This window comes from Gopherus evgoodei, chromosome 5 (genome assembly GCF_007399415.2).
Source record: "Gopherus evgoodei ecotype Sinaloan lineage chromosome 5, rGopEvg1_v1.p, whole genome shotgun sequence".
In the NCBI taxonomy this organism is placed as follows: domain Eukaryota; kingdom Metazoa; phylum Chordata; order Testudines; family Testudinidae; genus Gopherus; species Gopherus evgoodei.
In genome coordinates, this window is record NC_044326.1 from 53866944 (window position 1) to 53893561 (window position 26618).

The 26618-nt window shown below is 42.2% G+C and overlaps 1 protein-coding gene across 1 annotated transcript in view; it reads right to left on the reverse strand.

The window, feature by feature from the left end:
* LOC115652666 (cyclic nucleotide-binding domain-containing protein 2-like) overlaps positions 1-26618 on the reverse strand; it is an 86745-nt gene that overhangs the window by 38123 nt on the left and 22004 nt on the right. Inside the window, exon 7 of the mRNA XM_030565063.1 lies at positions 11507-11571. Coding sequence (XP_030420923.1) covers positions 11507-11571 — 65 coding nt within the window. The remainder of the gene's footprint in view (positions 1-11506; positions 11572-26618) is intronic.

Genomic DNA, 26618 nt, shown 5'->3' on the forward strand with positions numbered 1-26618 from the left:
CTGTTTAAAATGCTGCAGCAAGGATTTACTTCCCAGACCAGAAAATAACAGTTGGGGATGTTGAAATGCCTGTAGTTATCCTGGGGGACCCAGCCTACCCCTTGATGCCATGGCTCATGAAGTCATACACAGGCAGTCTGGACAGTGGTCAGGAGCTGTTCAACTACAGGCTGAGCAAGTGCAGAATGGTGGTAGAATGTGCATTTGGCCGTTTAAAGGCGCGCTGGCGCGCATTACTGACTCGCTCAGACCTCAGTCAAACCAATGTCCCCTTTGTTGTTGCTGCTTGCTGTGTGCTCCACAATCTCTGTGAGAGTAAGGGGGGAGACCTTTATGGCGGGGTGGGAGGCTGAGGCAAATCACCTGGACGCTGATTACATGCAGCCAGACGCGAGGGCGATTAGAAGAGAACACCGGGAAGTGGTGCGCATCAGAGAAGCTTTGAAAACGAGTTTCATCAGGGCCAGGGTACGGTGTGACTGCTGTGTTTGTTTCCCCTTGATGAACCCCACCCCCTTGATTGACTCATTCCCTGTAAGCAACCCACCCTCCCCCTTCGATTACAGCTTGCTTAAGAAAATTAAGTCACTATCGTTTAAAAATCATGTATTTATTAAAAAGCTCATTATAAAAAGAGGGAGAGAACTGGCAAGATAGCCCGGGTGCCGTTTGGGAGGAGGACAGGAGGGAAGGAAAGGGCCACTAAAATCATTTCAATGTAATGACAGCCTTTTGGTTGGGCTGTCCATGGGGGTGGAGGCACAAAGCCTTCCCCAACGCGTTCTTACACGTCTGGGTGAGGAAGATATGGAACATGGTGAGTATTGAGGGTGGTGACACAGGGGCTGCAGCGGCACTCTGTGACCTCGCTGCTCTTCCTGAAGCTCCACCAGAGGTCAGAGGATGTCAGTTTGATCACGCAGCAGCCCCAGCGTTTCATTCCGCCATTGCTGATCTTCCTGCCTACACCTCTGATCTTCCTGCCGCCACCTCTCATCTTGAGCGTCTCTCCTGTCCTCACTTCACTGACATCTTTCCTGTAATTTGATACCACGTCCTTCCACTGATTCAGATGAGCTCTTGCATTGCTGGTTACTTCCATGATTTCAGAGAACATTTCATCTCGCGTCCTCTTCTTCCTCCACCTTATCTGAGCTAGTCTTCGGGATGGAGTAGGGAGATTTGAAAAATGTGCAGCTGCATGAGGAGGGAAAAAAGGGAGAGAAGATACATTTTACAGAACAATGGTTATACTCTTTCACAGTGAACAACACTATTCACCTTACACAGCACATGTGATTTCACTACAAGGTTGCATTTTGCATCTTAACTTTGAGTGCCTGGGCTCTGCTGTTACAGATCTCACAGACGCAGGTCCGGGCATCAGAATTCAGCTTGCATGCAGCCATAGTAAGCCATTGTCTTTCGGCTTCAGCAGCCTTCACTTCCATTCACAGAAGCCACCCCCACCCCCCCTCCAATTCTCTAGGATGATCGCTTTACCCCCTCCCCCCACCGCATGGCTGGTATCATGGAAGATCACTGCTAATCACCCCCCTTCCCCCCCCACCGCGTGGCTGGTAGCTGGGAAGAGTCCTGCTAGCCGGGAAGATTCCTGCTAGCCAAACGCAAGAAAGCTCAGCACTATCCTTCCTCTCCTCCCCCTGCTTGGCTACATGCAAGGAAGGATTTCTTGTAAGCAACAGGTAAACACCCCTGTAGGAAAAGTCCATCTCTGTTCCCTTAGTTAAATTCCTGAATTTCAACCAGGTTACCATGAACGATATCACTTTGCTGAGGATAACAGAGCAAGATAAAGAACGGATGTTTCTTGAATGCCCGCAATCACCGGGACCATACGCAGCTATGCTTTGTCATGCAGTGATACCCGATTACTTGCTACATGCATGGCGCGGTAAAGTGTCCTACCATGGTGGACGGAACAAGGCTGCCTTGCCCAGAAACCTTCTGCAAAGCTTTTTGGAGTACTTCCAGGAGCGCTTCATGGAGATGTCCCTGGAGGATTTCTGCTCCATCCCCAGACATGTTAACAAACTTTTCCAGTAACTTTACTGCCCGCGAATGCATCCCAAGCCCTCAGGGCAAATCAATCATTAAAAAAAGCTTGCTTTTAAACCGTGTTTTATATTTACAAAGGTACACTCACCAAAGGTACACTCACCAGAGGTCGCTTCCATGGCTTCACTGTCTGGGCTAGTGGCTTGGGAGGGCTGGGACGGTAATTCCGTCTGGGTCAGAAAAAGCTCCTGGCTGTTGGGGCTAACAGAGTGCTGTGTGCTCTCTTCAAGCTCGTCGTCCTCTTCCCCCTCCTCACCTTCCCTGTCCCCATAATCCTCAGGCATGGCTGAGATTACAACCCCCACCACGGAATCCAAGGATGGGGGGGGGAGGTAGTGGTGGTGTAGTCCCCTAAAACTGCATGCAGCACAGCATAGAAGCAGCATGTTTTCAGCCCTGCCCCAGACCTTCCGTTTGCCTCTTTGGTTTTCTGGTAGGCTTGTCTGAGCTCCTTCACTTTCACTCTGCACTGCACTGAGTCCCTGGGTTGGCCTCTCTCCTTCATGGTCTTGGAAATTTTTTCAAAAGTTTTTTCATTTCGTCTTTTTGAACGGAGTTCTGTTAGCCTGAATCCTCTCCCCATATAGCGATCAGATCCAGTACTTCCCGTGCGGTCCATGCTGGAGCTCTTTTTCTATTCTCAGGAGACTGCATTGTTACCTGTGCTGATGAGCTCTGCGTGGTCACCTGTGCTGATCAGAGCTCCACACTGGGCAAACAGGAAATGAAATTCAAAAGTTCGCGGGGCTTTTCCTGTCTACCTGGCCAGTGCACCCAAGTTCAGATTGCTGTCCAGAGCGGTCAGTGGTGCACTGCGGGATACGGCCCGGAGGCCAATACCATCGATTTGCGGCCACACTAACCCTAATCTGATATAATAATACCGATTTTAGCGCTACTCCTCTCGTTGAGGAAGAGTACAGAAACCGATTTAAAGAGCCCTTTATATCGATTTAAAGGGCATTGTAGTGTGGATGGGTTTAAATCGGTTTAATGCTGCTAAAATCGGTATAAACACGTAGTGTAGACCAGGCCTTAGTTTCTCCAAGGAAACACTCTTTAACAGAGAGTAATATGAGTCCCTTTACCAGATAACAAGAAGGAAAAAATATGGTCAATCACTACCTTTTAAAGATCCAGTCAATCCACTTCTTTCTTAGTAGTAATACAGTCAAGTATTAATATCATCTCAAGTACATTTAATACAAATGTTTTCTCCATGTAGCAAATAATTTAGCAGATGCATCTACTTCAGATCTGTCTATCACAATGTATTCCCCAGGAATCCATCATAATAATACCCGAGCACTAATTTATATTACATGATTGATGATTAATTGACATTAAGTGATTTTTTTATTGACATTAAACAGGAAATCATTAGCTCCCTGATCTAAACAGAACTTCATGTCAATAATTTTATATGATGCCAAAAATATGCAAGCGATGATCTGCTAGAAGAAGGATTTTATTTTTTCCTTTGTTTCCCCAGGGAAAAAAATTGGAAAATTCCACTTAATGGAAAATACACTACTGGCAAACTGTTGTGCAACTATGGGAGCTGAGAACAAGTCAAAGCATAGAGTTTGGGAAAATTCAGTGACAGACACAGAAAAATAAGCATCCTTGAGGTCTATGGAGTAAAGGAAATCCTCCAGGAACCAGAAAAGCAGAATGGAACGGAGGATTTTCCAGCTAGAAATATATCCAGCAAATTCAATTTCTGAAGTGGTTTAAGTCCAGGATGGGACAAAATCTTTCCAACTTGTTTGGGACCAAAACAGACTAGGACCAACAAATCACCAGCCTTGCTCCTCCAAAGAGATTATCACAATAGGCTTTAGGAAGCCCCATGTTGGAATTTCGAGTGAGGACTTGCCTATGAGAGATTTCCAGAGCTTGTCTATGAGAAAAAATTATAAACCAGGCTCTCTCTCTAAATATAAAAGGAATACAACAAGGGACAGAGTCTAGATGTTTCCTTGTGTAATCTCCTCTCGAGCCCAGATATCTGAACAAATCTCTAGCAAACGGTAAACAAACTAGTAGGGGCTGTCCTTCAAAAGGTGTTTGGGGAGACTACGAGGAAATTAATCATATCTGTGAGACTTTTAATGAGTCTTGTATGGTTACCCCAGGCTTAAAAGAGTCTCTTCAAAAAGATAAAAAAGTGCTGTGACAGGAGAAGGTTGTGGGCCTGAGTGAGAAGAACCTACAATGCTGAAGAAGAAGATATGCAAGAGAGAACTCTTTGGCTACCTTCTCTAGGTCTTCTCCAAATAGCACTTCTCTGAAGGAGAAAGCTGCTCTAACAAGGCAGTAGCCCTTTAAGAACATAAGAACGGCCGTACCAGGTCAGACCAAAGGTCCATCTAGTCCAGTATCTGTCTACCGACAGTGGCCAATGCCAGGTGCCCCAGAGGGAGTGAAGCTAACAGGCAATGATCAAGTGACTTCTCTCCTGCCATCCATCTCCATCCTCTGACAAAGAGAGGCTAGGGACACCATTCCTTACCCATCCTGGCTAATAGCCATTTATGGACTTAACCACCATGAATTTATCCAGTTCCCTTTTAAGCATTGTTACAGTCCCAGCCTTCACAACCTCCTCAGGTAAGGAGTTCCACAAGTTGACTGTGAGCTGTGTGAAGAAGAACTTCCTTTTATTTGTTTTAAACCTGCTGCCCATTAATTTCATTTGGTGATCCCTGGTTCTTGTATTATGGGAATAAGTAAATTACTTTTCCTTATCCATTTTCTTCAGATCATTCATGATTTTATATACCTCTATCATATCCCCCCTTAGTCTCCTTTTTTCCAAGCTGAAGAGTCCTAGCCTCTTTAATCTCTCCTCATATAGGATCCTCTCCAAACCCCTAATCATTTTAGTTGCCCTTTTCTGAACCTTTTCCAGTGCTAGAAAGAGCCAAGCTGAGTCTGGTGCAGCCACTCTGTTCATCCAGGTCCCTTTAAGACAAGGTGTTCATTTCGTGGCTGAAAGCCCCAAGAGAGGGCATGTGATGTGACTGAGAGCAGGCGCCACAAACCCAGTTCTAGATATATCTTCTTTCTTGCTGAAGTCCGGTAAATATATTTGGAACCTATTCTAATGGAAATTGTCAGTGTCTCTGTTACAAAAAGCAAGGCTGCTGGATTTGCTTAAGAATGCATTGATACATCATTGGCTCAGGAAGATCTCCCTTCACATTGACAATATTTGGCTAAGATTATTGAAAAGATTGCAGCAAGACAATCCCACAGCATCTAGATAATTCAGATTTCCTAGACCCTTGCCATTCTGAATGCCAGCACTGAGCTGGATACACTGGTTGACAACCTCCTACTGGTCATTAATGAGGATCATATGTTCATACTGATATTACTAGATTTATCCACTGCATTTAATACTACTGATTATAAAGTGTTGTTGACCCATCCCCAGACCTCCAGGAGGAGTGCATGGCATTGCCCTTAAATGGCTTCCCTCTTTTCTCTCCGATTTTGAAGAATGTCTCATTGGGCTGTTGCTATTTTCCCTCCAGGGTGCTCTCATGTGGAGTTCATATAGGGTCCCATCATGTCCCCCCTCCTATTAAAAGTGTATGTGGGGCTATAGGAAGGGATAGTGATAACATGTAATTGTGATGCCTTCAGGACACACACAAGACCATCTGTTTCTTTCTCTTCTGAGCCAGATGATACAGTTGTGTAGCTTTAGCCGGTGCCTGGATGAACATGAGTATGAGTGAGAGTGAGTGGACTAAGGCTCACAGAGTGGTCTTATCCTAAACTTACTGATGTCAGTAGGAGTCTTTCCATTGATTTTAACATGCTTTGGGGAAGATCTTCAATTTCTATTATACAGAGGGAATACTGATGGGTTGGGGAATATGGTGAGGATGATGTCTGTTTGAGGCTACTTGTATTTACAACTTGAGAGCCTGGTTAGATTCCCAGTTGTTGAATAGGCAGGATAACTTTCTTTTATTTGCATCAGGCTAGGAAACAGCAACCTTTTCTTTTGGATGTGCACTTCATTATGATTCATGTCTTCGTTGTGTAAGATTAGACTACTGTAATGTGCTCTATTTGTGACTACATCTTAAATCCACCAGGTGCTGAATGCAGTGCATAATGCAGCAGCACACGATTTGCTGGTATAATTTGATACAATTGCTGTCCTCCATTTATATCCACTCATATCAGCAGGTAGTCTGGTGGCAATATGCAGAACCCCAGAAGATTTAAGAATGTTATTGCCTTGTGAAATCACATGACACTGCTAGGAATATACATAAATTAGTCCCATTTTTCTAATGATTGTGGATGGTGGTCCCTTACTTACATGATCATTTTCCTCAGAGGCCACGTCCAGACTACCCGCCGTATCGGCGGGTTAAAATCAATTGCTCGGGGATCGATATATCGCGTCTAATCTAGACGCGATATATCGATTCCCAAGCGCGCTTATATCGATTCCGGAACTCCATCAACCCCAACGGAGATCCGGAATTGACACAGAGAGCCACGAACATCGATCCCGCACGGTGTGGATGGGTGAGTAATCCGATCTTAGATATTCGACTTCAGCTACGTTATTCACGTAGCTGAAGTTGCGTATCTAAGATCGATTTCCCCCCCCTAGTGTGGACCAGCCCAGAGGAATTCCTTATGCTCAGCTCCTCACAAAATGAAACACAGCAGTGTATTTTCCCTGCCTGAATTATTTCATTACCTATTGCATAGCACCATCTGGCGGTCTTTTTTCTATCTGTAATATAGAATTGTATTTTTCTTAAATAAATTTATAATAAGCCAGAATTAGAGCTTATTTGTTGAGAGGTGTGTGATCTAGTAGTTGGATCACAGGCCTTCCCAGGATCTAATCTGAACAGACACTAATTGCTACTATAGCACTAGGCAAGCCATTTAACTTCTCTGTCTCAATTTCCCCACCTGTAAAAAGAGACTACTACTACTTGTCTCCCTCTCACACTGTTGTTGAGAAGATTAGACAGTAGGTTAAAGTCTACTCACAGTCTCATTAGCATTAATTCAAAGTACCTCAATTGACCTAAAATAGCATGATTTGGCGCAATGTCAGTAAAGTACTATGGACATGAAGAGTGCTCTTTGAATGTTAATTACTTTTACTGAAGGCATAATAGTTATCATTTTTAGAACCTTTAACAGATATGTTGCATCCCACGATGAGCTCAGAGCCTGAGGCAAATAGGAATAAAAAAACCTCCCCACCAAAGGGTGTTAGTGTTACTCGAACAATATACTGTAAGTCACAACCATGTAATGCTCAGCTCAGCAACCATAATCGATGTCGTGGAAGTGTTTCTACTCATCAGTGATGGAATGCCACAGCTTGGGAGTGCAAATCCACCTGATATATCACCACCTCATTGGGTGAAGAGGAGAAGATGTCTGTGGGGTAGCATCCTCATCAGCCCTATTCTACTGCTCCTCTAAAGATTTCTCCTGTGACAGAGATGTGGAGGAACACGAAGAGCAGATAATTGCTGCCTCTGGCACTCCCCAGGGTATAGCGGGGTGCTCTGGAGAACTGTTGCTGATAAGCAGCCCACAGATCCCAATATGGCAACTGAGAAAGGCCATACAGAAAAGAAGGTATCCAAGATTAGTCATACCAGGAAGACTAAAGAGGGACTTGAGTCTGCCTGTGTCTTGAAGTTTCTCTCAGAAAAGATCTCGGAGAGGGAACTCCGAGCTGGTAATCACATGAGCCTCACATGGAAATCAGAGTCAGAGAAGTTATGCTCCTCTTAGCCTATGGGAGGGGCAGTCGGGGCGGGTTTTAGGCAAGTTGTCTGTCCTTTCTAGTGGGTACTGGGGAGCAAGACTGTCAGGAGAATGATGTGATACTGGTGACAGATGAAGCTCCAATACTAAGAGTCTTTTGCACCCATAAGCAGAGGGGATTCAGAATCAAAGACAAATAAGTCCCTGGATAATCTAAACTCCTGTGGTACCAGGTGAATCTGTGCAGAAACCAGGCAAGGCCTGGCAGTGAGAACTAGTGGTACTGATGATGACTTTGGCTTCAATGGCATCGGTCAATCAGTTTGTGATTTCAACTTGGGTATGGTAGATAACATGGAAGAAGCAGAGGCTACAGCCAGTAACAGCTTCTTCAACACAGAGTCCTTAGAGACCCTAGCACCACGATCCTAGCTGGCTGGTACCAGGGCCGGCTTCAGTATCAGGCGATGCTGAGTACACTGGGACTTAGAAGTATCTGAAACCTTAGATGGGGAGGGACCCTCAGTACCAGGAGAGCTTTGAGCCTCAGCAGTACCCTTTTGGGGATGTGAGATCTCTGGAGCTGCAGGTCTCTGTGGTGGCCTAGGCACCCATTTCTCTCTGACGGGATCTGGAGTGCCTCCTTCTGGAAGTCTTGGTACTATCTCCCATGGTTCTTCCTGCAAAGATCTAATGGGTGAGCTGGCTGCAGAGGCTACAGGGGCATTGTGTTCACTGGAAAACTGCTATATAGGGGGTTATCGGGGCCTGGGTCAGAGGCAGATCAAAGGGAGTGCACCATAATTAGAAGTCCAAGCTTTATCTCCCTGTTCTTTCTAGACCTACTTATAAACCCTGAACAAATTTTACACTTAGATGGAACATAGGTAATCCCCTAAGCAGTGGATAAAGTGAGAGTGACTGCACTAACTGGGGTAGGATCCCAGCAAGTAAGGCAAGGTACAAATCCAGGTATTTAGGCATAACCCAAGATGGCCTCCTCCTCCAAAGGAAGGAGAAACATCGGGGAAGTGGGAGTTTCCTGAAGAAGTCTCCTCTCAAAGAAACCTGCTAATATGGATAAAAACTAGAAAGAGCTAAATGGCAAAACCTAAAACCAAAAATAGTTAAACAAGAACAGCTATTCCCTAAGGTAAACTAGCTAAGAAGATGCACGGCAAAACACTCCGTCTCAAGCCAAGACTGCTGAAAACGAACTGATGGCAGTTTGTCCAACATGGCTCTGTATATCCTTGTTATAGGGCACAAGGCTAGCTAGGGTGCATGTGCAGACTGAATGGGCACTGTTACCAAACGTTTCCAATCAAAAGCACACAGGACACATGCACACCGAAAAATGGAGCACCTACAGGGACATTATTTGAAGAAGAACGATACAAGGAGAGGGGGAGAACAAATTAAAAAAGCATAATTTATTTTGGAAAAAATGGAAAATAAAACAGTAATGTCCTCAAACAAACACATTTTGGAAAGACTGGTCACACACTACTGCCTACAAAATGAGCATCTGACAGGTAAAGCAGCTCATATTGTCAAAAATACATTCAAAGCAATAGACCAGAAGTTCTCAAACTGTGGTCCGCGGACCACCAGTGATCTGCATGCTCCATTCAGGTGGTCTGCGGATAGTTCCCTATAAGGTGCACACCTGGGTGGCCGCACAGGAGAGAATGAAGGGCCACCCACCTAATTAGTGGAGCCTCACAGAAGTGGCTTCACTAATTAGGTGCCTGAACCCTGGAGAAGACGCACATGTAAGGTGAGGTTGTGGCCTGGGGGGAAACACGGGGTACGTAGGAGGGGGCAGTGGGGTGAGAAAAGGGGGTGGGGAGAATTTGAGATGTGCAGAGCTGCGGCAGCCAGAGAAAGGCAATTTTTTCTAGCTACAGGGCTGCGGCTGCTGGGAGAGACCCCTCTCCTTCCCAGCCCCAGCTCGGAGGCTGTTGCGGTAGGGGAGAAAGGAAGAGATATCTCCCCTTTTCCCGCCTCCTGCTTCCCAGCCCCAGGTCAGGGGCTACCATAGCGGGAGAGAGAGGGCACATCCATCGCATTAGAAAGGTAACACTACTGATATTAAATTGTGAGTTGTGGGCTTTTATTTCTAGAACAAAAAAACGTTAATTACACCTCTACCCCAATATAACACGGTCCTTGGGAGTCAAAAAATCTTACCACGTTATAGGTGAAACCGCATTATATCGAACTTGCTTTGATCCACTGGAATGTGCAACCCCACCCACTTGGAGCACTGCTTTACCACGTTATATCCGAATTTGTGTTATATCGGGTCACATGATATCGGGGTAGAGGTGCATTATTAAGGTTTTTTTATATAGTGCTTTTATCCAAAGCACTTTACAATAATTAGCTAACGGTACAAACAACATTTGGAAAGATCATTAAGTGTTCTGCTGAGACCCTCAGCAATTTTCAAGTGGTCTGTGAAAAAAAGAGTTTGAGAACCACTGCAATAGACAAAGCCAAAGGTTATATTTATTTTGGAACGAAATTAAAAACAAATGTTTTCAAATAATGGAGGGGCCTATGGAATAAAACCTTCCAGAATTTCAGTTTGGAGTCAGTATTTTATATTCAGTCAAATGAGTTGAAACTGCTGAACATTCTCTGTGTTGCCAAACCAGCATTTGCCATACAATTTCGCAAAGTGTACAATACTAATAGCTAGCCTCTATACAAGCAAGACTATATTTCGAGGTCTAGCAGGGGCCTAGTAATGACAATATGAAAAGAAGGCAGACAAATGATGTTGCTAATGCATAGTCCTTCCTGCAATTAGCCAAAGTAAATAGTGATTCAAACAGTAGTTTAAGTTACACACATGGGTGAAAGTGGGTCAGAAAGCAGGCATGGGTAGGAACAACTGATATTCAAATATGGCCAATTTTGCATACTCAGTGAATGCCCGATTAGCGCAGGATAGATTGCTTTATCATTTAAACCCATTAAGATCAGGTCTACACACAAAATTGCACCAGTTTAACTAAAGGTGTGAAGTTAAAGTGATTTAGTTAAGCCAATGAAAAACCATGTCTGAACATTCTTAATTCAATTTACTACTACCTTATATTGGTTTAGTTTGCGTTGACAAATTTACAGGCACAAGCTAAACCAAAATAATCATCTTAGAACCAATATACGTGTAACTACACAAGGGTTTGTACAAGTTTAACTAGATCAATTATAATCCAACTTTAATTAAACTGATGCAACTTGTGTTTTTGGAGCTAACATTGTTTTCCTGATCCACATGAAACTTTAGTCACCAATCAATTTATCCCAGACAATTCCATGGGAGTAGTGCCACCTTACATCAGAGATAAAATTTGTCTCAATATGTGGATGGATCCATAAGACTATTTATCAGCACCCTCTGTCTGTCATTTAAGGCCTGGTCCAAAGCCCACGGGAGTCAGTGGAAAGACTCAAATTAACTCCAGTGCACTTTAGATCAGACTTAATTCATATAAATGCCAACAGGAGAAAAAAAAAGTCAAAATACATAGTGTTTTATGAAACTCTCATGACACAGTTGAACTGAGTCAGAGACAATTGAATTCCAGACATCCTCACTACTTCATCTCCAATACCCAACATTTAGGGAAAGAAATTTTACCTTAGGAAGTTACACGTTGCACGGTATTGTTCATGTAGTAAATCTGAAAGAATACAATCAAAATCCTACAACAAAAGAGAGAGAAATGTATATCTGAACACAATATGCAACTGGAAACAAAGTATCAGTATCCATTAAACTAGATACAAACTGATGACAGGTTTCGGAAAGTCTTAATTAACGAATATTTTCTTGTTTGAAGATCTTGATTTTGCATAAGGTTATGTCTATACAAGGGGAGTGCTTTACTAGTATAGGAATACCAGTATATTTCACCAGCAAAGCCTTTTATTGCGGACACAGTTCTACCGTCAAAGCTGTATTTTGCACAATATAACAGAACCATCCCACAAACATGCCACACATACTGTGTACCAGTAAAAGCACAGTTTGGCCTAAGTGCATCTACACTATAGACTTCTGCCAGCACAGCTATGTCAGTCAGGGATCACCTCTCAGCATCCCTGACCAAAGCTGCTGCGCTGACAGATGTCTGTAGCGTAGGCCTAGCTGTAGGGCCAGAATTTTAAAAGTACCATTATGAGCTGGGTGAAACCTTGTTATAGGTCGCGTTAAAACCTTGTTCATAGTGATGTGTGAATGAGATCCCCATGTAAGAGAGTTGTAAGATACAGCTAAGGGTCCATACCTAAAACAAAGCCTAATAGAGTCTGCCAGAAACTAGCGCCAGGTGGGTGGAGGGTCTGACTGGTTATTTTGATCAGGTGGGTGTATAGGAGAACACACAAACTGAGGTGAGGACAGACAAAAACAGAGACAGAGGAACAGGCAAAAAGTAAGAAAGCCAAACAGTGGCCTGTAAGCATAGTGTGTCCCTGGAAAAAGCCAGAAGGAGAGTTTTTCAGTCTGTTGGCTAAAGGGGTTTGGTGCTGTAAACAAAAAACCTGCTCCTTTTGTTCTTGATTCCTTCTGTGTTCAGAAACACAGGAGTTTGTACACTTTTTTTTGTAAATAAACAGAACTGCCTTACAGAAATACCTATCACTAATTTCTACTCCCAGCTAGAACACCCCAAGGCCCCAAAATGTTCTATCCACTTGGGTTGAAAAAAGGCAACAGTGTTTAGGCACCTGAAGATGAAGTTGGGATTTTCAAAATCACCTATCTGCATTTGTAGGCACCTCAATACCTTAAAAAACCTTGCCTTTAGGTACATGGTTAATCTTGTGCACTCTGAGTAATCCCAATTTCAACAGAACTATTCAGAGTGCTCAAAAATAATCATATGCCTAAATTTTCACAGGATCAGTCTAAAAGGCCAGAGCACACAGCATAAGGACAAGACAAGACATATACTTTTTTTATGCTGTACCCACATTGCTAGTTTTCAGTATGCTGAAGATTTTGGCATCTGGGGAGAATGAAAGGCAATTTGGGATTGCGGGATAATTACATTAGATGTATATTTCTGTTTAAATCACTGGAACTGAAACACAATATTAAAGAGATTAGGCAGACAGAGGTAATATCTTTTATTGGACCAACTTCTGTTGGTGGAAGGTACAATCTTTTGAACTATCACAGAGAAGCAGAGCTCTGTGTAGCTTGAAAGCTTGTATCTTTCACCAACAGAAGTTGATCCAATAAAAGATATTACCATACCCACTTTGCCTCTTTCATATTCTGGGAACAACACAGTTACAACACCCACCACTACAAACAAACAGACAATATTGACTTCAAGTATAATTCTTATGTTCCAGAAATCAACCATTGAGGTGAATGGGGCAGTTCACACCTCTTAGGCTTTTATTGTAGACTCTCTTCAGACTCACAAATACAGTATTGCATCAGTTTACACACTTCATATTTTCAAGGTGCTAGAAAGTTTTTGAAAATAAATGAAAACTTTTAGCACAAGTCTGCTGAAAAAGGCAGGCAACACATGTGTTCTGCAGCTGTATAATACATAGGGTCATACATAAAGCTACCGTACATAAAGCTCTGTCAGATAGATAGATATATATGACCTTTCTGTGCATCTCATGATGCATTTTGCATTATCTGTCTATTTAGATTATAAACTCCTCAGGAAGAATGGTCTCTTGTTCAGCAGTCAGTGTTTAACAATAATAAACAATATAAATAATACAGAAAAGGAAATCTCAGTAAATCCTCTTAGAACCATATTTGTTGAGTGTGTGTGTGTGTGTATGTATATATATATATATATATATATATATATACACACACACACACACACACACACACTTAACAAATGTTTATATTTGTTATATATATATTTGTTATATATATATTTAAATCCTATGGAATGCAAAGAGTCAATTACCTGTGGTGGAATGAAAAAATGCATTATTGTAACACATAGTTCTTATATGATGTTTTACATTTTCAAATGCTGTATAAACATTAAGATCCCCAGACTCCCCTAAATCCAAGACTCTCTAAATGACATGAGTCTGCACTCAGAAACTTTTCTCTTCATTCTTCTACTGGGGCCCTGAGAGGTTGCACTGCTACAGAAATGGCAAAGAGAGATGTCCGCACATCTAATGAGATCTCGAGACAGCCACCAGAGGCCTGGGTCATCTCCTTAGATGCCCTGGCTCTTGGTTACCTGTAACCCACTGACAGCATGAATCTGATGTTACTTTGGGCTCTGTCAAACAGCATGGCTCCTTAACTCTTCTTCAGGTGTTGAAAGGATCAGAATGTGGATGGGGAAAATACTGAAGATAATGCTGATTGAATCAGCATTAACTTGTGCTAGTTTGCCCTTCCATGTGTTTGAGGGTGGCACAATGGAGTTACGCATGAAAACCACCTCCAAAACTTGCTCCCTCCTATTTCATCCCCCACCCACAGAGCCTACATTCTTCTAAATGGCTTACATGGGGTTGTGAGAAAGAGAGAGCATGTTACGGAGCTGACAATCCCACTATTGCACCAGGTCAAATTCCCCTTTGTTGTCATAAAGGGACGGGATCTTAACTAATTCATCCTCCAACCTCAATAACGTAGGGAAGAACTATTTCCATTTTACAGATGATGAAATAGGCACACAGAGGTTAAGTGATTTGTCTAAGACACAGGGAATCCGCGTTAGGGCCATGGCTAGAATTTGGCTCCACTAGAACAAGCTGCCTCTCATTATCGCTTCATTCATAATAACAATTCTGTGCATGCTTTTATTTTTAACATACCCCACAAATAGTTAGACTGACAACATTTCACTTAATATCCTTTGTATCAAATACATTTAAATGAGAGATGTGGTCTACGCACAAGAGTAAAGGTTCATCCACATACAAAGGGGATCCCAAACAACTAAAATTGTTTTAATTCAGACATTTATTTAAGTCAGTTCAAGTCTGTGTGCGGACACACTTATTCTGGAATAAGACCACCCTTTTCAATTTATATTATGTCATTTTTGTAAATTTTATTCAGGAATATGGTTGTCCACACACTGACTTGCACCATCATAACTGAAGGTTGCATCTGACGAAGTGGGTATTCACCCACGAAAGCTCATGCTCCAATACGTCTGTTAGTCTATAAGGTGCCACAGAACTCTTTGCTGCTTTTACAGACCCAGACTAACATGGCTACCCCTCTGATACAGAACTGAAGGTGTGGATTAAAACATAAAGTAACCTTCCATGCTAGGAATTCCTAAACTTCAACTCTGTCTCTGACTATAGTTTTCTCTATAACCTTGGGAAGTCATTTCACCTTTGTCACAGCTTCTCCATCTGTACAATGGACAGGACCGGCACTAGGGGTTTGAGTGCCCTAGGTGGATGGCAATTTCGCCACCCCGCGCGCTGGTCCCGCGGCTCCGGTGGAGCTGCCGCAGTGGTGCCTGCGGAGGGTCCGGTGCTCCGTGGCTCCGGTGGAGCTGCCGCAGTCGTGCCTGCGGGAGGTCCACCGGAGCCGCGCGAGCAGCCGACCGTCTGCAGGCACGACTGCGGCAGCTCCACCGGAGCGGCAGAGCACCAGACCCTCCGCAGGCACCACTGCGGCAGCTCCACGGGAGCCGCCTGCAGCCCCCTCCAGCAAAATGGCGCCCACCATTTATTCTGGAGCCCTAGGTGATTGCCTAGGCTGCCTAAATGGTAGCGCTGACCCTGATAATGGAGATAATAATTACCTGCCAGCAGGGCTGGCTCCAGGCACTAGCTTATCAAGCAGGTGCTTGGGGCGGCAACTCCGGAGCAGGGCGGCACTTTCAGGTATTCGGCGGCAATTCAGCAGAGGGTCCCTCACTCCCACTCGGAGCGAAGGACCTCCTGCTGAATTGCCGCAGATCGCAATCGCGGCTTCTTTTTTTTTTTTTTTTTTGGCTGCTTGGGGCAGCAAACCCCTGGAGCCGGCCCTGCCTGCCAGAAGGGTATTGTGAATATAATTTATATAAAATGCCTTGAAAATGTAAAATACTACATTAGTACAAAATATTGCCATTATATTTAGGACAGATGCATGGGTCTGTATATTCAGACTCCATAAGCTAACAAGGCCATAAAATGCTGCATTATGTCACATTGTAAGTTGTGGCCAACCACAGCATCAGTCCTTGTCCACTTAGTTTGTTCTTCCATTGACTAATTCGCTCCTTTTTCCAAAAACAAACAAACAAAACAGTCCTAGAGGTGAAGTATTATACACTGTAATTAAAAAACAAAACCCCAAAATAAATATTTGACTTAAAGACTAAGTGAAAACTAAATTTTTACTTCTGCCAACCTCAGTCTGTTTGCCAGGTACCAAGGCATGCGTTTGGTAAGATAGAATTCTTTACTTTTAAAATGTGCCATAAATTCTATTAGAGAAAGCATAAATAATTAAAGTTAATGCCTGGAAACTGGCACCAGCTACCGGTATGATGACTCAACCTCTTGGAGCTCCATTCATTATATTCAGCTACAAAAGCTAGAAGTTATAAAATATGCATGAATAAATTCTATTAAGAATTAACACATTACTTCTTTAAATGTTCGTTCTGACCCAGGTGGTACTGATATAGATTCTCTCTCCTCGGGCATCTTTTTACTTAAAATAACCCAAGATTATTTTGCTGCCTCTAAGGATTAAACAAATTAGCGTCTTAAAAATGTATTATAGGACTCTCCCACTTTCCAAGGCATAAAATATAGTTAATGTGAAGTTTGCTCTCTGGCATAAATTGTTATACTGATTATGAAATGCTGGACTTGACTATATAGAGCAGGGGTAGGCAATCTATGTCACACGTGCTGAAGGCGGCACGTGAGTAGATTTTCAGTGCCACTCACACTGCCCAGGTCCTGGCCACCAGTCCAGGGGACTCTGCATTTTAATTTAATTTTAAATGAAGCTTCTTAAACAAACATTTTTAAAACCTTATTTACTTTACATACAACAATAGTTTAGTTATATAGTATAGACTTATAGAAAGAGATCTTCTAAAAACATTAAAAAGTATTACTAGCACGTGAAACCTTAAATGAGAGTGAATAAATGAAGACTTGGCACAGCACTTCTGAAAGGTTGCCGACCCCTGGTATAGATTACCATCTTCATCTCTCTCCTTTAATTTTAAACATTTTGAACCAGAGTCTTCAGTCTGCTAAATTCAGTCTTATGCAGACCAAACTGAACTACACGTAGCAAGAGATCTGCACTGAAGAATTCCCCCTTTAAAGGAGGAATCTTCATAGGCACAAAAAGCTGTCAGAGGAGCTCCAAGACCTGATTCTATTTTAGGATTTTAGCAGTATCCAAGTACTTTCCACCCAAAATCAATAGCAATTGCAAAGACTCTAGTCAACTCCATAGAGTGTCTGGCACTTCTCCTTTTTCAGGGTAAAAACTCTGCTTGGGGTAGGGATTTTGTTTAGATTTTTTTACATTTCATTAATTTATATCTTGTTTTAGGTTGACTTCTTAGAGGAGAAAAAATCCAGACATTAAAGGAAATTGATGCTTTCACGTAACTGGTCTGTATAGGTTATATAATAGGCCAATATTTTCAATTTTGAAAATCTGTGTCATACTTAATCACTGCTACCGAAGTTTAAAAGGACCCAGTTTTTCTTTGTTTTAAAAACAAATACATTTTGAAAACTCTCTCAATATGCTGTCAGTTTATACATTGCAATTATTGGCCCAAACCTTCAGACCAGTTCTCATTTCAGATGTCTCATAACAAATCTTTTATTAGCCCTTATCCTGTTGGTGACACCTTTTTTCCTTTGATGATAGCTGACATTTGTCTTTGTCTCTCCTATCACCACATTGCCCCAAAGATGGGTATTTAATGCAATACAGGAGTATTACCACTTTGTTAATACATCTGTGATTCAACGGTTGTCAGCATATTTCAGTTAATATGAGTCTTGTTCATGTGTATAACAGGGTTCAAAAAAGAACTAGATAAGTTCATGGAGGACAGGTCCAACAATGGCTGTTAGCCAGGATGGGCAGGGATGGTGTCCCAAGCCTCTGTTGGCCAGAAGCTGGGAATGGGCAACAGGGGATGGATCACTTGGTGATTACCTGTTCTGTTAATTCCCTCTGGGGAACCTAGCATTGGTCACTGTCAGAAGACAGGATACTGGGCTAGATGGACCATTGGTCTGACCCAATATTGCCATTTTTATGTACACTGTTTACCATGTGTTATTCTTTACACTTTAAAAAAAAATTTCTCCAAAAACCAAATAAAGGGCCCAAGTCTGCAAGTCACTGAGTGAACCTGCCTGCAAGGTCCTGAGCACTCTCAATCCCCATAAAACGTAATGAGTTAAAGGTGCTGAATATCTCACTGAGCATATTCAATGCCTCATAGGATCAGGCCCAAAATGAGGTGCAGGAAGAAGGGAGGGAAATTTCTCTCTTTGGGGCCCTCCCACTTTTATAAAACCATACAAACAACTCTTCTTACAGCTAATAACATAATCAAAGTCATATCCCCATATTGTGCACAACCATTCACTTCTTTTGGTGACCGCAGCAAAAGTCTTGCATCTCACTTAATGTCAAGTAATTTTAATAAAATTATGTTTACCATAACTCAAAGTCTTTGGATCCAAGTACCTTACCACAAAACTTCCAGCAAGGAAGGGAACTATTTAAAGTGTGGTTACAGTCAGAAAAGTGGCTTTATAACAATGACACTGTATTATCTCACAGTACTGATCCTTTTATATAATCATACCACATCTGATTATTGGCAAAAATAAGATTTTTGTTACTGTTTACAACTCTTAGCTGTGACATGTACCTCAAAATAGCACCCTATAACCCCCATGTTCATCATTCATATGTGGTTGTGATATTTCATACAAAGCATGCCATGTAAGATATCATATGAAAGGTCATGATCTGTTGAAACCCACTGTTCTGTACAAATGTGTATATCATAAGTGTGTATAAAGTCATGAGATTTTGCTGTATGGTTGTTACTGAAATATGTTATGTTTGCTAGTGACATACAATGAAGGCAAACCACTCCCAGGAGCAGCGGAGTTGTAATCAATGGATTTGCAGTTCAATGAGGGCTGCTCAAGCTCCACGCAATGGGGACTACTGAACTCTATGATTCAGTTGTACAAGATCAGATCAGGAGGATTGTTCAACCCTGTGACTCATCACAGCCCACCAGGGCATGCCTGGGCTAATGTCTTCTAGGCATATGGACTAAGGATATAAAATAGGGGACAGTGTCATCACGCTTTTGCCTTTCTCCTCCCCTACCTATGCTGGAAGAAACAAGAACACTGTGAAAACAGAAAACTTCAACTGAGGAGACTGGTCCAGGCTAAGGGAGAATCCTGTGTTTTAAGAACTATAATATCCAGTGGGTGAGAAAATTGCTTGATCTAAATACTATCTATTGTAATAAGGTATAAGATTTAGATTGTGAGCTTATCTTTTTTCTTTTAATTTCTCTCTCTGACCTTTTATGCCTACCACTTATAATCACTTACAATCTATCTTTCTGTAGTTAATAAATCTGTTTTATATTTTATCTAAAATATTTTCCTTGAAGTGCTTAAGAAATCTCAGCTCAGGTTACAAAGGCTAGTGTATGTTCTCTCCACATTGAGGGAGGGGTGGACCAGGTAATAAACTTACACTGGTCAGACTTCTGACCAGGGAAAGATGGTTCGGCTCTGGGGTGTAAGGCTGGGGAGCTGGGATAAATTGGCTGATGCCTTTCTCTGTGTGATTCATGAGTGGCTCTGGGAGGACTCATGCAATCTAGTTGGGTGTGGGGCTCTAAATGCTATTATGCTTAGTGATAACGTGCCTGGAGGGGTTTGCTGCTTGTCACTAGCAAAGCATTGCAAGAGACAGCCCAGGTGAGTACAGCAGTACCCCAGTTCCAGGTTGCAATCCAAGGGATTCCACCACATTAGGACAACAGAACTAATACAGCCCTGGAAGAGTGAGTCAGATTTTTTCTGACTCCAACGTCTTCAATACAATTTTTAAACTATAGGTATATTCACACTACAATCTTAAATCGACCTAGGTTAAGTGAGTTTACAGCCACTGCAATAATTACGGGGGAACCAAGAGCTTGGGGCAGGGGAGTGGAGGGGGGCAGCCGGGCTCCCTGCTGGGAGAAGGGACCCCAGCAGGCAGCAGGGCTCTCAGTGGGAGTGGGAAGTCCGAGTGGCAGCACAAGTGGGGAGTCTGGGTAGCAGTCCAGCTTGAAGCGGAGACCCAGCAGCAGCCCAGCTGGGGATCCAGGCCTTCTCAATTTCAGGGAAAGACAGCCATGAGCCCACGTAAGTAGCACAGTGTCTGCATTGACACTGTGTCACTCTAACAACACAGACATAAGCACTATGTCTCTCGTGGAGGTGAGTTATGATATCAGTGTAGCAGGGCACTTACTTCGGCAGGAGCAAGACTGTTGTGTGTACGCTGACACAGTTAGGTCAACATAAGCTGCCTTATGTTGACCTAACTGTGTAGTGTAGTGTATTTCCAGTTGAAGAACCTTTATTATAAGATGCAATCATCAATTACACTTGAATTATAGTTAGTACACCCTAGTAGGGGAAGGTTTAATGGCAAAGATGTATATTCCAGAAAGAAGGCAATTTGATGTTCAGATTCTCAGGTGAGTTTGTACAGCTGGCAATTAGAATACACATATTTTTACCTGTAAACTAAAACAGATTCTGCCATCCTAATTTATTGTGAGTAGTATTTTATTCCAAGAGTAATTCCATTAGAGTCACTAGCGAGGTACTACTCAAAGTGTGTTAGAGTTGCAGAATCAGGTCTGTAATAATATGAGCACTGAGATAAAAACATGAGACCAACAAATGCCATTTTTAGTCTCCTTCAGAGTAGAATTACACTTTAAACCCATATGATATAGTTTTTGATTAGTTATATGGCATCTGTGACCATCAATTTTTAGTTAAGTGCCTTTAAATGATGCTGCATCTGAACATCTTAAAGAATCCACATCCAACATCCATAAATCTCTGATTAATAGATCACTATAGAATGTATTGCCACAACTTGCTGTTAATTCCATCTAATTATTCTACACATCTTATTACTTTTAAGAGCAATAAGAATGACATAATAAAATCTACAGAAGACTGACCTATTCACTGACAATCTCTCCATACAGTTCTGAGGTAACAACATATATTTTTCTACTACAATATTAGAAATATGAAAACTAGTACTTAAAATGATCATTCTAAAAGAGTAGATAGCTTAGAAAATTGATACGTTCTGGAGGCTTTTAACTAAGTCTCCATCTTAAAAACTGCCCAAATTAAGAGAGACTAAAACCTGTTAGCAGCTGATGGTTGTTGGGTGATGTATAGGTGGCATCCCCTTGTGGCCCATCAGAGCACTATTTCCCAACTTCACATTCCCGATAGTCGGATGTTACTCCTCGCAGATCCAGTGCCATGGTGCCTTAGTCCTCTGGCTAAGTCACATTGAAGTCCTACCCTTTCCGAGATGTTAGAGTCCAAAACAAAAATGAAAACAGTGAACTAAAAATCAAGTTTGTCTCAGGATTTGTCGGCTGGATCCTGCCCTTCTGCTCTAGGCTTGTCTCCATGCAACTAGTCCCTTCTTGTCCGTCTTCCTGGGCCTAGTCGTCCCATCCACCAAATGGCTCATCTAGGTAGCAAGCTGTCTTAGAACATGTCTACACTGCAATTAAAAACCTGTGTCAGCTGACTCAGGCTCCTGGGGCTCAGGGTAAGGGGCTGTTTAATTGTAGTTTAAACATTCAGGCTCAGGCTGGAACCAGGGCTCTGGGACACCTCAGGTTCTTGGCTGGAATCAAGGCTTCCCTTGTCAAGCAAGTAGCAGAGCTCTGCTCCCCTTCCTGAACATTTTTTGCAAGTAGTAGTGGGGTAGGGTCAGCTAGGCCCACAAGTTCTCTTCACAGGTGACCTATGTGAAATGATTTGGTGAACACAGTCCATTTATTAGTTGACGATATCAACAATCACGAAGTTATAACTGCACTAATTGGCATCTTTGTTGGCTATCTCAATTAGGGATGCAATTCATTTTTGCCTCATTTCAAATCCATTTAAACATTGAAATTCAGACTGTTTAAAGAGTTACTGGGCTCATGTTTCATTTGGGACACTAAACTGAAATGACAGTTTTGATAAATGTAAATACCACAAAATCATATACATTAGCTACCCAGGAATTACATCTAAGATACAGGGTGAAATCCTGTGAATTTATTTCTAGTCATGGAATCTGAGCAAAGTTCAAGTACACTATACAATGTAAAATACCTCTTTCACACAGGAACATGATTCAACTGCACTATAAATTAAGGGTAATATTTTCAAAAGCTCCTGCATAATTAAGAAGTGTAAGTTCCACTTTCATTTCCCACTTAGGCACTTGAGGCCAGATTTTCAAAGGTATATAGATACCTAAAGATGCAAATAATGATACCCTAACTCTTTATAAAGCGCTTTGCATCATTAGATCTCAAAGCACTTTACAAAGGATATCAGTATGATTATCCATATTTTACAGATGGAGAAACTGAGTGATGGAGAGGTGAACTGACTGCCACGGTCACACAGCAGATGAGTGTCAGACCTGGGAATAAAACCCAACCCTCGAGAGTCCTAGTCCAGTGCTCTAGCCACTGTTCCACGCAGTGGTACCTAAACTGCATAGTATCCAGGACAAAATACATAATATTGACATAAATAGTTCTATGATTCTGCTATCATTTAAGTAACAGAATTGTCTGATAAATTATCTAGGTCTGTAGTACTACTACAGTGGAGCTATTTTTCATACACACTTTGGGACAGATCCTACTTCCATGAAAGTTACGGGGAAAAGACTCATCTGTTTCAATGGCGGGGGGGGGAGAGGAGGTGGCTTCAGGACCTTTAACTGTAATATATCTACAATATATTAGTAGTAGTAGAAATCACATATATCACACAGTCAAATTACACACATATTCTCTACCCCACACTACATTAAACCTAAAACAAGACAAAACAAGAAAAAATACCCACCCACTACATATTTATGTAACAATACTTTGACATGTTCATCTGACCCATTTTCAACAAACATGACTGTGTTGCATCCTATAGCATTTCCTCCTACCCAATGGTACATCAGCTATGTTTGCTGCATCCTATTGCTTTCATTTTTCAATTGCCTTCTAGGCAACTGTAATGGCAACAACTGTATACAAATCAATCTGAGGTGGTATATGAAAAAAGGGTGGCTACATATGAGAAGGCATTCATATCTTTATGTTGCCAAAATGAATGGCAGAGGCAAGACTTGAAGCCAGTTCCAGCTCTAACCAAAGTTGGGATACTATTTATAGCTGTCTGGACTGAGTTACTGGCTGAGAAATCTTTGGATCATTAGACATACTTTAACTTCTCCACATGGAGTTAGTGCCATATGATCCATATTGACAAAAGAATTCATAGCAGTCTGGAGGTTGGCCCACAGCACTGACCACCACACTCTGGTGGAACTGTTTGGAGTGGGAAAGTCCAGCGTCAATGCAATTGTTTTTAGATGTATACAGTAAGGCCTGCTGTGACTGCATGATCACCATTGCTAAAGTACTAGAGAACTCTGTCCATGTTTTTTTTTCCATTCTACTGTTTATTTGCAGTTCCAGAGGTGATAAAATGACAGCATTTAAGAAGAGTCTCCCCCACTTTGTCTCTCTAAGTCCCAAGAGCTGATAAGGCTTTCAAAGTATCTTTTTGTTTCTTTATTCCATTATTCAATTCCCCTAGGCAGACGGATTCTTATGGAGTTTAATCTTCAACCTCTTGCAATATAAAGCAGAGAACCAGAGGCACTGCTGAGTCAAATATATCAATAATACATAAAAAGGTAGATGGGCAGCTCTATATTTCTGTATGTGACTGACAGGCACTCTGTTTCGAAGCGAACCTGCAAAGTCAAAATATGCATAAATGACTTCACATAAGGTGAAGAAGAGAGGGTGAAACATTCTTTTTAAATGGCTAAACTATTGTTGACTGACATGAATTTATAGAAATATTAGGCATAGTGCAAAAATGATAAACACATTATTATAAAACCCCAGGCAAAAAAAACATGCTGTACCCAGGCTATTCCACTCTGACTTTAGTCCAAAGCACTCATCTTTTGTTAAATTAGGCTCTTTAATAAAGTTTATTATGTCATCATATCACCACATTTTCAGCGATCACACTGTAGCCTCTATAAACTCTGAAACAGTCTCTCTTGTGGGGCTGGTACAAATGAAAACACCAGTTTGTGTGTTTCCATTTCAAAAAAATGGTGTGTGAACTCCTCTTGTAACTTTAAAAACTATGTCTCCATGGTGAGGAATTGCAGAGTAGCTTGAAAAAGAGCTCAGTGGTTTGGGGGAAATGATCATCATCCCAGCTGAAGTATGCAGCACACACATTTCTTCAATCCCAAGGTGGGAGGAATGGGCTATATCAGAAGTATTTTTAAGTGGGGGATGGAGATCCAGAGAGGTGGGAAAATGAACTGTCTACTCTCAGGTTTCAGAGTAGCAGCCGTGTTAGTCTGTATCCGCAAAAAGAACAGGAGTACTTGTGGCGCCTTAGAGACTATCAAATTTATTTGAGCATAAGCTTTCATGGGCTACAGCTCACTTCATCAGATGCATAGAATGGAACATATAGTAAGAAGATAGATAAACATACAGAGAGCATGAAAAGGTGGAAGTTGCCATACCAACGGTAAAAGGCTAATTAACTAAGATGAGCTATTATCAGCAGGAGAAAAAAAGAAAAAAACTTTTGTAGTGATAATCAAGATGGCCCATTTTAGACAGTTGACAAGAAGGTGTGAGGAAACTTAACATGGGTAAATAGATTCAATATGTGTAATGACCCAGCCACTCCCAGTTTCAATTCAAACCCACATTAATGGTATCCAGTTTGCATATTAATTCAAGCTCATCAGTTTCTCATTGGAGTCTGTTTTTGAAGATTTTCTGTTGCAAAATTGCCACTTTAAGTCTGTAACTGAGTGACCAGAGAGGCTGAAGTGTTCTCCTATTGATTTTTGAATGTTATGATTCCTGATGTCAGATTTGTCAGACTCCAGTGAGAAACTGCTGAGCTTGAATGTACTTCCCTGTAAGCCAATCCCGCTCCCCATGTCAAACACAGCTGGCAAAGGAAATAAAGCCCCTATTGTTTTGAATCCATTCATTCTCTATTTATTAAAAAAAAAAGAGAGAGATCACTGACAAGGTAGCCCGGGTGGAGTAGGGGAGGAGGGAAGGACAAGGTCATTTTGCTTATTGTAGCCACATGACAAATCGGAGCTTTTTGAATTACAGCCTTCTGTTGCTTGGGCCATCCTCTCGATTTGAGGTGCTGGGTGCCTGAAGCCTCTCCCCCATGGGTTCTTGGGCGTCTGGGTGAGGAGGATATGGAACTTGGTGAGGAGGGCAGTGGATGCAGAGGGGGTCGGTGCTCTAGTTGCCTTTCCCACAGCTCCACCAGATGCCTTACGATGTCCGTTTGCTCCCATATCAGCTTCAGCGTCTCCTCCTGTGTGTTCTGATCATGCTCACTGAATGCTTTCCTGGCCTCTGTCACCATATGCCTCCATGCATTCAGCTGTGCCCTATCAGTGCAGGAGGACTGCATGAGCTCGGAAAACTTGTCATCGTGTGCGTTTTTTTTTGCCTTCTAATCTGTGATAACCTCAGGGATGGAGTTGACACGAGGAACATAGAAACATTTGCACCTGCAGGGAGGATAAAAAGGGAGAGTAAAATTTAAGAAGATACATTTCTGAGAACAAAAAGGAGACTCTTTCACAGTGAATCAAGCAATTCACAGCAGACAGCACATGTGCTTTAGGACAAGGTTGCATTTTGCTTTCTATATTGCGTGCCTGCCGGTATGGTGACACATCACACACAACTGGGCAACAGAATTCAGTTTCCAGGCAGTCAGGGTAAGTCAAAGGGTACGTGGGGTTGGCTTCTTCCACCTTTATAACATGTGGGAATGGTTTCAAACTGCAGCGCCCTCCTTTCCCATAGAAAGCAATCCTGGTTGGGTTTGCCATTTAAAATGAGGGGCTCTGGTTTTGGAGTGAATGTGCAGCACAGCCCTCCCCCACCGCGTGGCAATTCTCCAGGATGATCCTTTTTAGCCAAGCGCAAACAGCCCAGCACGAACAGGGTCCTTTCACAGTTTGCTTACAAAAATTCCCCTATTTCAACTGGGTGACCATGAATGACATTACTCTCCTGAGGCTGACAGAGAAAGATAAAGATCAAATGTTGCATGAACGCAACCAAAACCTAGGACCATTCGCTACTATGCTTTGTGCTGCAATGATTCCAGACTACTTGCTACTAGCTTGGCATGGTAAAGTGTCCTACTGTGGAGGACGAAATACGGCAGCCCTCCCCAGAAACCTTCTGAAAAGCCTTTTAGAGTACCTCCAGGAGAGCTTCATGGAGAGGTTCCAGGAGGATTCCCGCTCCATTCCCAAACACGTTAACAGATTTTTCCAGTAGCTGTACTGCCATGAATGCATTCCAATTCTTCAGAGCAAATCAAACATTAAACACAATTGTTTTTAACCCCTGTAG